The sequence below is a fragment of the Drosophila guanche genome, unplaced genomic scaffold (genome assembly GCF_900245975.1).
Source record: "Drosophila guanche unplaced genomic scaffold, DGUA_6, whole genome shotgun sequence".
NCBI classification, from domain to species: domain Eukaryota; kingdom Metazoa; phylum Arthropoda; class Insecta; order Diptera; family Drosophilidae; genus Drosophila; species Drosophila guanche.
The window spans coordinates 461,489-476,376 of NW_022995763.1; the positions used below are offsets into that span (position 1 = coordinate 461,489).

Below are 14,888 nucleotides of genomic sequence, written 5' to 3' on the forward strand. Positions count from 1 at the left end.
TGCTGCTTCTTACATCTGTTCTACAGCTGGAATTTGTCCTCTTTTGCTGTTCTGTTAGCGAGCAAGTTGGTGAGGGGAGTGGGGTGTGGGGAGACGCGGCATGTGATTTGCGATAAGAGTCCCTATTTTACTGTGAAATTTCCATCTGATAACTTATTTCAACATGTTTATTTTGTTAGGCTAAGCATATGCGAGCAGTCTCTCTTCGTTGCTCTCCTTGCTCTTTCTTTACGACCGTGAGAGTTTCGTTGCTCGTTGTTTTTGGTATCATCATCACCTGTTGTCGTTCTTTGTGGTTTGCTTCTCTTTTCCTCCCTAGCAATTAAAACCCAACAGTGTGAAGCCATTTCGTCTGCCCAAAAATAAGAGAAAAACCAACGGTAAAACCATCTTTTTTGTTGGCAGAGCAGAAGCACCAACAATAACTGAGCGTGCTTGCGTGTGACAGTGGGAGATGTCAACGGCGGCGCTAAAAAAAAACCAACGCAGAGAAGACTCACCGCTGATTAACTGATCACCTTTGGAGAAACAGTCAGGATGTACCAATTATGTTTTTCTTTATGCATTTTGATCGTCCACCTTTGCAGGAGCCCACTGTACCTTTAGCCGTCTCTCCTTGAGCATTTCGCATTATACAATGAAATTTCATTGATTTCAACTTTTACTTTCTTGCTTCTGGGCAGCAGCGCCAGCGGCCTCAGCATAACTGTAAATGTTTTTGGACTTCTTCTTTGGTTGCTTTCGCTGCCTTCTTTCGAGCAGCTGCGGCGTTGGCGACACCAGCAGCAGAACCAAAAGAGAACTGTAGAAAATCTGTGGCCCGGTCCGGTCCGGTCCGGCCTCTCCCTCACTATCGACGACGCGTATCTAGAACTGTGTCATGCATTCGAATAGATGTCGCAACGTACAGTGACCCCCTCTATTGGTGGTGGAGCCGCAGTTGCAGCTCAGGCAGTGCGTACACACCACAAAAAGAGATCCAATGCCGATTGGCAAGTGCTGTTGTTTCTCGGCTGTTGCTGAGTGCGTACACACCACACGAGCCGGCATATTGTTGCTGGTCAACTGCCTCCAGTGCGTACACACCAACATGGAGTGGTTCTTTTGATGATTTATTGGAAACAAAACAACAAGTTTCAAAAATTCGGAAAACGGAAAGCGCTCGCTCTCGTGTGTGCCGAAGTAACTATTCAAATTATTGTGTGAGTGTGTGTGTGTGTGAATTGCAGAATCTCAGTGCAATCTGATCCACTATCATTTCAAAATCCAATGAAAACTGAGTCAGATGGAATATTCGTCTAGTCTCCAAAAATGTGGCAGTCATTTCAACGGCTATGCTATTCATGTGAGAGCTGCTTCAATATTTCAAGGCCAGCCACAGACACAGAGCCAGTGCCTGGCTGTATCCCACCTGTGATTCGGCCACGTGGCAGCAGCGACTCCAGACAACCGACAAACGAGCACGTTTTCGCCATTGTGTGTGTGTGAGTGCTGTGTCTGTGCTTGATGAGTTTTCATTGTCCTGAAGTATCAGGGATAAAAACTAATTGCAGATACTCTATATTTGAGAGGTTTCAATATTCGACATATTTATGATAACATTCTTAAAAATGTGAATTATCCTTCATTTATGTTTATTGTTCCCTGTACATTTGTTGTTTGTTTCCCCATCTCTACACTAACTAAAGAAGAGTCTCAAGCAACCAGTGCTTTTGCTATTGAGCGGGTGGAGCATAACTGTCTGGCACTCTCTCTCTCTCTCTCTCTCTCTTCCCCTGCTCATGGTTCTGCCTATAACGGTTAATCATAACAAATCGACAGCTGTCTCTGTCTGGCCGTCTGGCGGAGGCAGCTATGGCTGTGTGTGTGTGAGGACCTCGAAAAGTCAACGACTTGGTTCTTTGTTCTCCTTTTTTGCTTGCTGATGTTCCTTTCTTCGTCTGCGCCTTCGTGATTGCTTATTTCGGCCACAGACGCAGTGAAGAAGATTCCCGTTCAATGACATCTTGGGGCCAACACACTATTAGGGTTGATGCCATGTTCTACAAACCATATACTCGTACTCGTACTCGTACTCGTCTCGTACATAAATTCTTAGTATATTGCAGTGTAGTGTACAATTTGGCCCACATTTTTATGTGGCGTCACGCATGTACGCTTGGATATTCAACAGAAACAACAACAAAAACAGTAGAAACAAATGCATTTAAAAGTCAGCAGTGACGAACAATATAATGTACATACTTTCTTGCATGGAATATATTATAAAATAACTTGGAGCATGATATCGCATTTCCGCTGTGCTGCGCGTCCCCTCCCCCCAAGCACAGCCTTTGTACGATTTAATCCTCAATGAGAAAAGTTAGACTGCACCTGGATTTCATAGCTTATATCTACATTTATATTCTCTGCTTGCAGGCTCCTTAGAGGTCAAGAAATACAAGCAAAATAAAGCAGCCACTGACGAGAAAGAATTAAATAAAGCAAGGAATTTCTTGAAGCGAGCAAGAGAGAAGGAAAAAACAAAATTAATTAAGGACCATTAAGAGGTGAGTAATGGTCAAGGAAGGAGCAGCTGACTGCTGACGGCATCTTATCGTTGCCAACGCGATCGTTGCATCGGCCATGGTCAAGTGCAGAATCCAGCCACAAATGCACGCAACACACGTGCCCCTCCATCTCTCTCTCTTTCTCTCTCTCTGTCTATTGCCAAAACGATGACGCACTTGGCTAGGTTGCCGGTCTCTCTCGATCGTCAATGGTTTCTGCTCGCTCTCTCGGGTTTGGTCTCTAGGGAAACCCGTTTTTCTTGAATGTTTAGTGGCTCTCTATTTGCCAGAGAGTGCTAAGAAATAGATGCTGTAATTTTTGGTCGTGAGTGGGAAATTAGCCTCGACTCAAAACGCCCCGCCAATGAGGTCACAGTGAAAACGCTGTGACTCGTGAATGTGTGGGCGATGAGATCACTGGAGGAGTGACTAACTCTTCTTCGAATGATGAAGAACGAGGGGGATTGCCCTCGATGTGTGTGCGAGTGGGTGTGATGGAGCTGAAACCAATGCGAACATCCCAAAGGCTGTCATTGCTTTGACATCTTATGTAACATTTTGCTTTTTTTGTTTCCGCTCTTACCAACACTGCGCTTGACAGCTGATGATGGCGGCACCCAGCTGTGTGGGCGACTCAACAATGGCAGAGAGAGAGAGAGAGAGAGAGAGAGACCCAATACGACAGGGATAGAGGGAGGATTGCATTGAACAGCTGGTGTGTCCCAGTTCCGTTTTGTCTGCCACTGACACATCCATGTCTCTCGTTCTCTCTTGGTCCCCCAGAAGAGTGCCACTAAATCGTGTATTAAAGCAATAAACGTTTGCATGTATTTATGCCTTGCTCCTTAGTTATTGTTACTGCAAGGCCACCCCACGCACACGCACATGCACCTGTTGCGGGTACGAACAACTTTTCCGTTTCCGTTGCCACACTGCAAACTTTACAGCACTGTCGACTGAGGCAGAGAGCTGTCTGTTATATGACTGCTGGAACGACGGAGCGACAGCTGTCGCTTGCAACTGAAACTGCTTGCAAAATCCGCCGTTGAGTCATTCCCACGAAGCAGGTGGCTGGGAGCGGAGCCTGTAGGGGGGAAGGGACACCAAACACAAAACCGAAATGAAAGTTTTAACCCAAGATTCTTAATGGGTTAATGGGAAATTCAATTAAATGTGGCTCCTAGAGTGGGCTTGGGTTGGAATTCGGTTTCGGGTTCCATTGAGGTTGCTGATTATCCAATTTTTGTTCTGTTCATTATTTTCGTTGAGTTTTAATGGATTTGTGTGGAAAAACATACATTTGATAAATGTCTTCCACTGCCACTGCCACTGCCTGTCTATGTTGTCGCTCAGTTTCGTTCTGTTGTTACTGGTTCTGCCTGATAATCGTGTGTCCACCACTCGACGACAACCGACGACTCCCCTCGAAAATATGGAGCGGAAGCAGTGCTCGCTGCACACTGAAAACCAACCCTGGGCTGGGTTGGGCGTTTGGCGTACAAATTGTATGATTCCGTTCCCCCTCGGTGTCTGTCGAGCACGTAGCTCACATTTCAGAGAACCCTTCCTCGTGTTACAGTGGTCTTTCAGCCCGATTCCCACACCAAACAGAGCACACAAAGAGAGAGAGAGAGAATATTCAGAGATATCGGCTGCAATAATTTTCAGGATATTCTTGATTGGTTTTTTATGCCAATTATGAGGCCTAATCTAGTTAATGTGCGACAAAGTTTGCGCTCAACCTTCTCATTGAATTATTCAAATACTGAAACGAACATACGATCAAAAAAATCAACAGCGAACACAGAACACAGTCAAATAAACCAATAAAAACCAACACCGAAAATGGGTGGCAAACAGTTGTCGTTGTCGTCGCTGTCGTTGTTGGCTGTGTGGCCTTGAACCTGAATTTCGCAGTTCATTTGCGTCTCTCGGTTGCTCTTTGTTGTTGCTTTGCTGCCTTCATTATTAATATTAGTATAATGCCTTTTGTTTAATACACCCAACCACCCAGTCCCCCATTAGCACTCTCTCTGCCTCGCTTTTTGAACAGAGTTCGTATACCTCCGCCTGATAATTGTAGAGCAATATACATACAATAATCATAGCCCAACGATGGCCTAGATTTGGGGAATGAACTGTGCTGGGATCTCGCCAACTCGCCACCAAGAAGAACCAACCGAGGGGCTCTGTTGCATTACACCTTCTATGACTATTCCTCGTTTTAGCGTTTATCCTACACGATTCTCTTAATTCTTTTTTCACACATTCTGTCTCTCTCTCTCTCTATCTCTCTCTCTCTCTCTTGGCTTCTTTGCGCACCTTTGTCTGCTCTGTGTTTGTGTCTCGCCTTTTGGGTTAATGAACTGCATTTACCATACGAGAGCATTTTATGTGTAGCATTTACCCCTGGCATGTACGGGCATATCTAGGGGTCTGAATTTTATATTCAATTTCATTTAACATTCTCGTATTTATTTATTTGAAACATTATCAGAATAGCTGCACACCGATGATGATGTTGCGGCTGCATTTCGAGTGTTGTGGCATTTGCTAGCATGATTTTAATTTCGATTTCAACACAACAATTTGGGTGAAATCATCGAATGCTTTGTATTTGTGTGTAAATATTTTCAAATATGTACTACTCGGGCGGGGGCATTTCGATTCATTTTGTTTTGCATTTATTGTGCATTTGTGTGCTCCCTCTCTCACTCGCTTTTATTGCTTCCTATTTTTGACCCGCGCTGTTGTCGAGCTGTTAAAAATAGCCAACGATTCCGATTCCGATGCCGTGCCGTGAGCCGTGGCCCAAACAAAGCGTCTCAAAAAAAATGTGTCTGCGTCATGAGAGGAGGGGCAACACTGACACAACTTGTACATGTGTGTGCAGTATGCTACGTATGCTACGTGCTACACCCTGGCATTCTGGTCTGGTCTAGGCGATGACGCACCTGTGCTTGCACTGGCCGCAAAAGGATAGCCTAGCCTTCCTCTGGTAGGAGACATATTCGACATTATTCTCCCCCAAAAATACTAAATAATAATACGAACGGAAAACTCAGCTAAGCTTTATTTTATTGTCTGATAGGCACCAATATTTTACTTATTATAAGTTTCTTTCAAAATAAAAGTGTTTATCCAGGGAAAATTTGTGTGAATACTAAAATAGCGTCTTTTGTGGGTCACCCAGAAACTGGAGACACAGACAACACCCACACCTATGCGCACGAAGAAGACTTCGGATAACTTATAGACGTCGTCGTCGTTGCGTCGTCGTCGTTGCGTCGTCGTCGTCTTTCACTTTCATTTCGTATACGAATGACCTGACCAGGCATTGGCGTTGGCATTGGCGTTGGCGTTGCCCTACGTTCCATACCCTTACTTTTAGAACACAGAAAATAGTGATGGAAACGCCCCAGAATTTATAATAAATATACGGGAGATATTTATCCCTTTAATTCCCATTCTAGACATTACAATGAATCACAGTTAAATGATCGCCAGTTGATGGGGTGGGGTCGGATGAGACACAATCTACAACGTTGTACTCTCTCTCTGTCTCTCTCGTCTGTACATAAACACATCCGGCCAAGCAGCGTAACAGTAACAGAAACAGAAACAACAGCAGCAACAAATATATGATAAATTTGTTATCTGTCCCTCTCTCTCCCTCTGTCTGGGTGTCGAACTTGCAACCGGAAAGTGCTCGTGGAATTATGAGAATTTACTGAACAAATTCTATTGCCAGAGTGGCACCGGATATGTCTAAAAGGGAGGGGGGATTGCACTTTTCATGGGGGCGTGTGGGCGCAAAAACCTTGAGCTTTTAGCACTGATAATTATGCAACACTGGCTCCTATAATCAGCTCAAAGAAGTCAATATCAAACAGTTCTGCAAGCATTTCCATAGAATAAATGTTGCATCTCCCATCCACCATAGTCGTTTTTCATAAAAGGCTCATGTATGTATGTACAATGTATAGCCGCAGAGTCGTGTGCTCGCTTTTTTAATGATTTGTCCTAGATGCCAGGGAATTCGGGTCGAGGTCCCATCTTTCGCTACACTGCCAGAGAAACAATATTTCCGTTCGTATCTGCATATGTATGTGTTTGCGTGTGTGTGTGTGTGTATTCTTTTAATTTATGGCAATTTGCTAATTTGCAATAACAATTTCATTTGCACTTTGCTCCTAAAATAGCACAGCCTCTGCTGTTGCTGCTGTTGCTATTGCTGTTGCTATTGCTGTTGCACTGCTTCGTTATTGCACTGCTTTATTCTGCTCAGCCTCTGCCTCTGTTGCTGCTGCGGCCTCTGCAAGCATAAGCTATGGCAGGGTTCATTTTGTGTTTGCAAGGTGGCTCATACATCCTGTTGCAAAAGCGATGTAAGGTTGCTCGTGAGAGCATTGTCTGCATTTGCCTCACCTTTAATTAATCCACTTTGCGCGTATGCATTTGATTTGTTGATGCCTCAATGACGTTTACTGCTGCTGCTGTTGCTGCTGCGTCGACGCTGTGCTCAATTGGGCAGGCAGTGTGTGAATGTGTGTGTGTGTGTGTGCTTTTATGCGTGTGCGTGCCAGTTTTTCGAATGCGCGTCCTTGACCCAGAAGCTGTTGCTGTGTTGCGCCTGCAACTCCCCAAAAAACAACCCACACTCGTCGCCTTGCCTCCCTCATCAGCTGACGATCCTAGCAGTTGGATAACAGTACGTAACATAACATAACAAATGTACCCAATGTTATTAACAGTCGCCTTCTACATTCTTGCACAGGCGACAAAAATGTCAGTGTTAACTGCCGTGCAGTAACATTGCAGTGTTAAAAGGCGATTTCAAATTCCAGTTGACGCCTGCATATCGATAGGGCGTAACGATTGACACAACAAACTGTCAAAAATATGTGCGTGTTGCCAGTTGTCACTTGTTAAATTTGTCTAAAATTTAATTGTTCACATTTTTTCGTAGCTGCCGGTTGTGTTTTTCTGTGGAATCTTTGCAAAATATCCAGCAATAAACTGAGTGACTAAGTATTTGCAATAACTAAACGTTAAACCCAATTCTGTTTACCGCTAATTTCCGTTTAAACTAATGTTGTGCCTTTTTTTCGATCTACTTGCAGACTGCTAAAAGGAACAACAACTCTACAGATAGAAACTAAAAACAAACAGGAGAAGAAAGACTAGAAATAATCATAATACCAATAAAACCACACACACACACACACACACACACAAACACAGACAGACAGACACAACTTAACTGTAAAATTGAAAAACAAAAAAAAAAGGTATTTTCGGCATCGAACAGACAGATTACCACAAATATTATATTGAAAGCTTACAAAAAAAAAGAAAAGAAAAGAAAAGAAAGCAAATCACATTTAGCCTTATATACACACACAAAAAAGAAAAGAAAAAACAAAGCAAGCAATACTTGATAGATCATAGATCCCCAAAGACCCAAAGATTCAAGATTCCAATATTCAAGATAAAGAAAAAGAAAAATTGTCAAAATGCCCAAATCGTAAGTAGATGTAGATAAGAACACCACAGATCCACACAGTTGAGGAAATAGAACAAGTTCGAACAAATAAACCAACATAAAGCAAAGCACAACAACATTAACTGGTACCCAACTCCCGCAGAGGGAAACACATTTTCGTACTGTACGAATCGGGTCGCGAACCCGACCAAAGGTAGGAGCCAGTCCAGTCCACCCCCTATACATATATATTTAATATTAATGGATTATTATCTTACAGCAAGCATTGCAAATCAACTGTCTATCAAGGCAAAAAGAAAGGACGTTCGGCTGACATCTGCCTCAGCCTTGAGGTCGTCGAAGACGAGAAGGGAGTGCATCGCATCCAACTGACTGTGTGGATAACGCCATTCAACAGCAGCGAAGCAGTCAACGAAGGAGTCAGAGCTTTGGTAGCTGTGCCACTCGATGCCAAGAGTCCGAAAACAGGCGAACTAAACGTATACTGTGTGGCCTCAACAGAAACCCAATTAGCTCTTATCTTGGAACTTGTCGAGTCTATTGGCAACCTTTCCCTGGATGAGCAGCAGGAGCAGGAGCAAGAGCGCATAAGTTCGGTTCCAGCAGTTGCCAAGTTCGATGCCAACAAACCGCAAACAGACGAGCTAAACGAACAGTCGTCGGTGGCCGCAATAGAAACCCAATTGGATCTAATCTTTGGTCGCGTCGAGTCTGACGTCGACGTTTCCCTGCACGAGCAGCAGCGACTGGCAAAGGAAAAGAAGCAATTGGAACAGGAGCTGGAACTGTTGCAACAGGAAGTGAAGCTAGAAGAGCAGCCACAGCCACAGCTACAGCTCGACCTTGGTGCAGAAGCGGAGCTCGTGTCCGCCAACGTAGCGCAAACTTCAAAGAAGAAAGTGAAAGTTCCGTGCGAAATCTTAGACGAATCTCCAGCGTCTGCGGAAACTGGCAAATCTGATAGCGATTATATAGAAAATCTAGGACATAAACAGAAGGAGGCGGAGCGCTTGCTGCAGCTTCAAAGACTTGATATAATAAGGAACGTCCAAGAGCAGACGCGCCTTAGTCAGCAGAGGAACTGGCAGACAGAGAAGGAGGAGGAGAAAGCCGCAAGACGATTGGCGGCCCTACGGCAGGACTTTGATCATCAGATACGCGTGCAGCTGAAATCGGCGGCAAAGTTACGCGAGAAACAGGAGCTACAGGATAAGTTGAGAGAGCGCGAAGAGAGGGCTAGGCGGGAGACAGTGAAGCAACAGAAGCTCCTCAACGAGCAGAGATTGATCGAAGAGGTAGAAGCGGCAAAGAAGCGCCGGCGGGAGCAGGCGGACAGAGAGCACCGACAGCAGCTGGAACGCTTCGAAACATATCAATTGCTGCACCTGGAAGCATCAAACAGCAATTGCTCTTTCGGATTTCCAGACCATCCCTATCCGCACCAGGAGGGCTGCAGCTACAACAGCTTCAGCAGCCTCTCGACGCTCTCAACGTCGACGACAATTTCCACAGAATCCTTCTTTGGCTCGTCGCTGATGCAAAACGAAATGGTGAGCATACCGATGGCCAATCTGAATGGCGGCCTCAAGGCGGCGTCTGGATCGGCCGTTGGCTCCTCGACTGGCGGTGGCGTTCGATACTTTTCACAGTTTAGCAAAGGTGGCGTCTCCAGCAGCAGCAGCAGCAGCAGCAGCACCACCACCACAACCACCACACTGGTGCACCAGCACCTGCAGCACCAGCAACGCAGCAATGGGGAGCTTTATGCCAATGGCCGACTGGGTCTCATGCGCATCAAAACGGAGCAACATGAATTTCTGATGGATTCGTTGACTGCGATCAAACCGGAGCTGATTAACGAAACGAAGCATAAGGCAGCGCAGGCACCAGCACCAGCACCAGCGGCGGCGGCGGCCGTGGAAGCAACAGCGGCAGAGTCACAGCCAGCAGCAGAAGCAGAAGATGCTCCCATGGGCCCACAAGAGGCATCAGGTGACGATCCCGAGCTGGATATTGTCATCAACAATGTGGTGTGCTCGTTCAGTGTGCGCTGCCACCTCAAGCTGCGCGACATTGCGCTGCGCGGCAAAAATGTTGAATACCGCAGGGAGAACGGAATGGTGACCATGAAGCTGCGACGTCCATATACAACGGCGTCCATATGGTCATCCGGCAGGATCACCTGCACAGGCGCCACCTCCGAGGTGATGGTAAGTGCCAGCAAATCAAAGCCAAAGCCAAAGCCCAACCCCTTTTCATTCCCATTATCATTTTGTAGGCCAAAGTGGCAGCCAGACGGTATGCCCGATGCTTGGGCAAACTCGGTTTTCCCACACGCTTTCAAAATTTTCGCATTGTGAATGTTTTGGGCACCTGCAGCATGCCCTGGGCCATCAAGATAGTCAACTTCTCGAAGAAACATCGAAAGAATGCCAGCTACGAGCCGGAGCTGCATCCGGGTGTCACATACAAAATGAAAATGCCAAAAGCCACGCTAAAGATCTTCTCCACGGGCAGCGTAACAGTCACAGGTGAGTCCAGCTGGCTTCCATTCTGGCTTTAAATTGAACTTGAACTTGAGCTTGATCCACTTGTCACTTGTCACTTGTTAGCCGCTTGCGTGAATGATGTGGAGTCTGCCATACAGCATATTTATCCATTGGTGCACGAGTTCAGCAAGCAACGTTCGTCCGAGGAGCTGCAGCATCTACGGGCTAAACAGAACAAGAATGCGGGAATCAGTGGCAAAGTGGCCGGCGCCAAAGCCGCGAGCATTGCCAGCACCATCACCAATGCCAGCGAGACGCGCAAGCTGCACGATGAAATCCTAACGATTGCCAAGGTGCAGTCGCGCAGCGATATTCTGGTGAATGCCACCGCTGCCCATGCAAAGACAACGCCCAGACATGCGGCCGAGGATCTGGCGAATGCGCCGGTGTGCAATTGGCAGCGTCTGAAGCAGATCGAATCGTATTGCCATTTGTCGATGCAGACACAGGAGGAGCGCCGTCACATACCCTTCCCAAGGGACAAGTCAGAGTCGGGGCTGTTCCCACACTCGAATCCCAAAACGCCGCCGCGTGAAAATATCTGTGCCAATGCCCGGCGCCGGGCCACCGAATGTTGGGCCACCAAGCTGCTGCATAAGCGGCCACGCTACAACGATCCCAGACCAGTGTCGGCCGGCAAGCCAACGACAATGCAGACGAGCGACATCACATCCTCCACCTCTTCCACCTCTTCCACCTCCAATCCCGCCAGTCAAAGCACAACCAACAGCACACCCGCCACAGGCACGGCTCCCATTCTGCCGCTTTCCTCGCTGACGCCCATCGGTAGCATCAGTGGCAGCAGGCCCTTCAGCATGATCGGCTCTCGCACAATTGTCCCTGACGCGGGGGCAATCATCCAGATCAAGCAGAGCTGCATTAAGCCACTGAATCGCAATGCCCTGACCGCATTCACCGCTGCCTCCAGTGGTGGCAACATCAGTGCCACTGCCACAGGCACAGGCACAGGCAATTCTAGTCTGCGAGCTGCTCCCGCTCCTGCTGCCACAATCAAGAGGAAGCAACAATGAAGCGGCAACTCCGATGTGGATGTTGAAATGGGTCGGCCATGATGTGGATTGATGGTTGAAAGATTCACAGAGAGAGAGAAAACGGAAAAAGGAACAATATATCGTCGTTGCCTATGCCAAAATATATAGAACTTAGAGGAGAAGCAACAGAAAAACCCAAAACAAAACGTAAGGAAAGGGAATGCCCTTTCCCTCTGTGTGTTCTCTGCATTTAAAACGGAGGAGGACACAGCATCGAGAGAGAAACGCAACTAAAACAAGAGCCAAAAATAGAATACTTAAGGTGAGTTGTGCCCCAAACAACAAATTGAATAAACTTTAGCATGTTTCTCTTACAGATTTATGTTAATTTCCAACCAACAAATACAAAACACATCCAGAGATCACAGCTGATGGTATTACCACACTACCATGCGCATTCGTCAGTAAATTTGTAATTGCAGATCCAACTTAGTTGTAAAAATAAAAGAAGATCTACCAAAAGGCAATATTCTTTCATAATACGCAGAGACATACACAGCACAGCCCCACACCCATCCCCATTTACTTTATAATTCATATAATCATAAAGAGTAGTTTTTTTTTTTGTTTAACTTAATTTCTGTATATTTAGTTAGTTAGTTTATGTGAACAAACCACCGCCTAATGAAAGAAAAATACTGTAAAATGAGAGAGAGAGAGAGAGTTGGAGAGTGGAAGAAGGAGAACCATTCAGCAGTCAATCCCCCCCCACAATCCAAAGCCAAGCCTTACAAAATAAGCAATAGAAAGTGCTCTTTAGCAGAGGAAAAGAGAAGGCGCACTCAAGTGCCTTTAATCACACACACACCACACACCACACACACACCCACATGTAAGAAATATTTTGTAACTTTACCCAGAGTCGCCTTAAACCAACAGGAAACATAAGAAAACAGAAATAATGCAAGCAATAGAAGCACTCAAGTGCCTTCCAAACGATTCAAACACAAAGAAACACAATCAAAGCGTCAAGCAGTCCAGTCAGTCAGTCAGTCAAGCAGTAAATTGATTTGTTTTCCTTCCCAACCCAAAACAAAACGAAAACGAAAACGAAAACCACAAACACAATTATTTCAATAATATTAAGAATAAGTTTAAGTTCAACAAAAAAGAACACAAAATGAAAAGCAAAACAAAACAAAAAAAAAACAAACACAAACAATTGTTCATATATACAATAACGTAAGCATAAATGGACTATAAATTTAAGGATACGGAAACACACCTATATCTGGTCACTTGTAAACCAATAACAAACATAACTAATGCTATAGAACTATAGTAATATATTTGTAATTATGTTTACTTACGAGACGGAAACACACACACACACACATTATATATATATACTTTATACATTGCATACCACACAAAGAAACAAAGAAACAAACAATTATCATGCTAGCCTTAGACTCAAAACCCAACACAGATGACGATTACCGACTACCAATTAGCAATTAGCAATGACGGGACGATAGTTCTAAGTGTTTATTCTACTTCTAAAAAACTATTATCGCTTAGGTATCCCAAAAACAAACACCCAAACATAAATTTACAAATATTTATGGATTGATTTTTGTGTATTTTTTTTTTTTGCTTTTTGTTTATTTAGAAACTAGAAACTTGTTCCTGTGTTGTTGAAAAATCGAGAAATGAAAGTAAACAAACACTTTACACACACACACACACACACACACACATGCAGGCATGCAAGAAAAATACATACTAGAATTAAGTCAAATCAAAATCAAGAAACGAAAAGCAAACCAACATATACGAATCGTTAGCAATAATAACACAAAAGCAAGCAGAGCCAAAGCAAGCAGTCGACAAACAGCAAACAGAAACCAATACTCTCCTCCACGCCAGGCAGGCAGGCCACAGAGTGTTCGCGTCGCTCTCTGCTGCTCACCAGCATACCATAGGCAGACAGTCGTGTAAATAACCGTTTGATTTGCAATGCGATTATAACAGTTACAAGCAGTAAAGCCGCAAAGCAGTAAGCAGTAAGCAGTGTAGACAAAAGAATGAAGCAAAAAGCACTAGCCAATTGTACAATCAATCAATCATTTAAACAGAACTCGCAGACAGCTGGGGTGGATGCTATCTGATGGTTTATACATATTTAAGAATTGCCTCAGTTTCCCCATAGGTATCTACCATAAGGCAAGGCATACATAATCACACCCTCGAGAGACCGTAGACATACGTATGAGAACTTCAAAGACATATTTATGTGTTGTGTTTATGCTTTTCATATCGTTCATACTTTAAGCATAATCAACACATCATATATTTCATCTGCTAAGAAAACCAAAACCAACAATACATACACAGAAATGTTTTTATATCGGAATATGCCTTTAGGGAACAAATTGCAAAAGGAAAACATTTGCGGAGTGCGTTGAGGAATGCTGTAAGCAATTGCAAAAATCGAAGTGCTTGAAACTAGAGTTTAAGAGATAATCTTAAGACACCAAATCCCGCAGCAGCAGCATTAACCAATTGAAAATGAATAAACCAACAACAACAACAACAAAACGGAATACTAATTTCTAAGCCAAAATGCATAAATAAGCCCTAGAAGAGTAGCAAGGAAATGGTAGAGATGTCCCATCCCGTAAAGTAAGCAACAAACAATTCTATAGGCACCACAACAAAATATTACAAAAAGTTGAGATTCTTATTGAGGACTGCCTTTGAGCCTAGAACTACTATAGGAAATTGATATACACAAAAGATGGAAGAGAGTAATGAATTATGCTTATGAATATAATTATTGTACTAAGACCCACAAAATCGTACTAATTGAATGCTATGCCACTTTATGTAATAACAATAAACCAACACAGAAAGACCACAAGAAATGGTAGCTGTAGCCGAGAAGAGGAGCAACACGCCTAACTAATGTGTATTTGGTTTCGAAACTAAACATTTATATATGTGGTATACGCCACAAAACAAACAAACAAACAGAGCAAACAGAGCAAACATATGTAAAAGTACGAGTATATATATATATTTTGTATTATTACGTATTTAAACAACAAAACAAAAGAGAAAACAACAACAGAAACGAGCGAACAATGAATAATTGTGTGTAGATTTAGGATGAGGATCGATGATCGATGATTGATGATTGACGACGAAACTATGATAAACAAATGGAGAAAAGAAATAGTATAATTCTGTTTTTGTTTTTGCCGTAAAGACTGCATTATACCAACAATTA

The 14,888-nt window shown here is 44.1% G+C and overlaps 1 protein-coding gene across 1 annotated transcript; it reads left to right on the forward strand.

Moving 5' to 3' along the window:
• The first annotated feature begins 7,757 nt into the window (after positions 1-7,757).
• LOC117590977 lies at positions 7,758-12,539 on the forward strand. The gene is made up of 6 exons (XM_034284050.1): positions 7,758-8,076; positions 8,198-8,248; positions 8,315-10,265; positions 10,334-10,586; positions 10,668-11,918; positions 11,974-12,539. The coding sequence occupies exons 1-5, from the start codon at positions 8,066-8,068 to the stop codon at positions 11,633-11,635; spliced, it is 3,234 nt and encodes a 1,077-aa protein (XP_034139941.1). The 5' UTR covers positions 7,758-8,065; the 3' UTR covers positions 11,636-11,918; positions 11,974-12,539.
• The last annotated feature ends 2,349 nt before the right edge of the window (positions 12,540-14,888 follow it).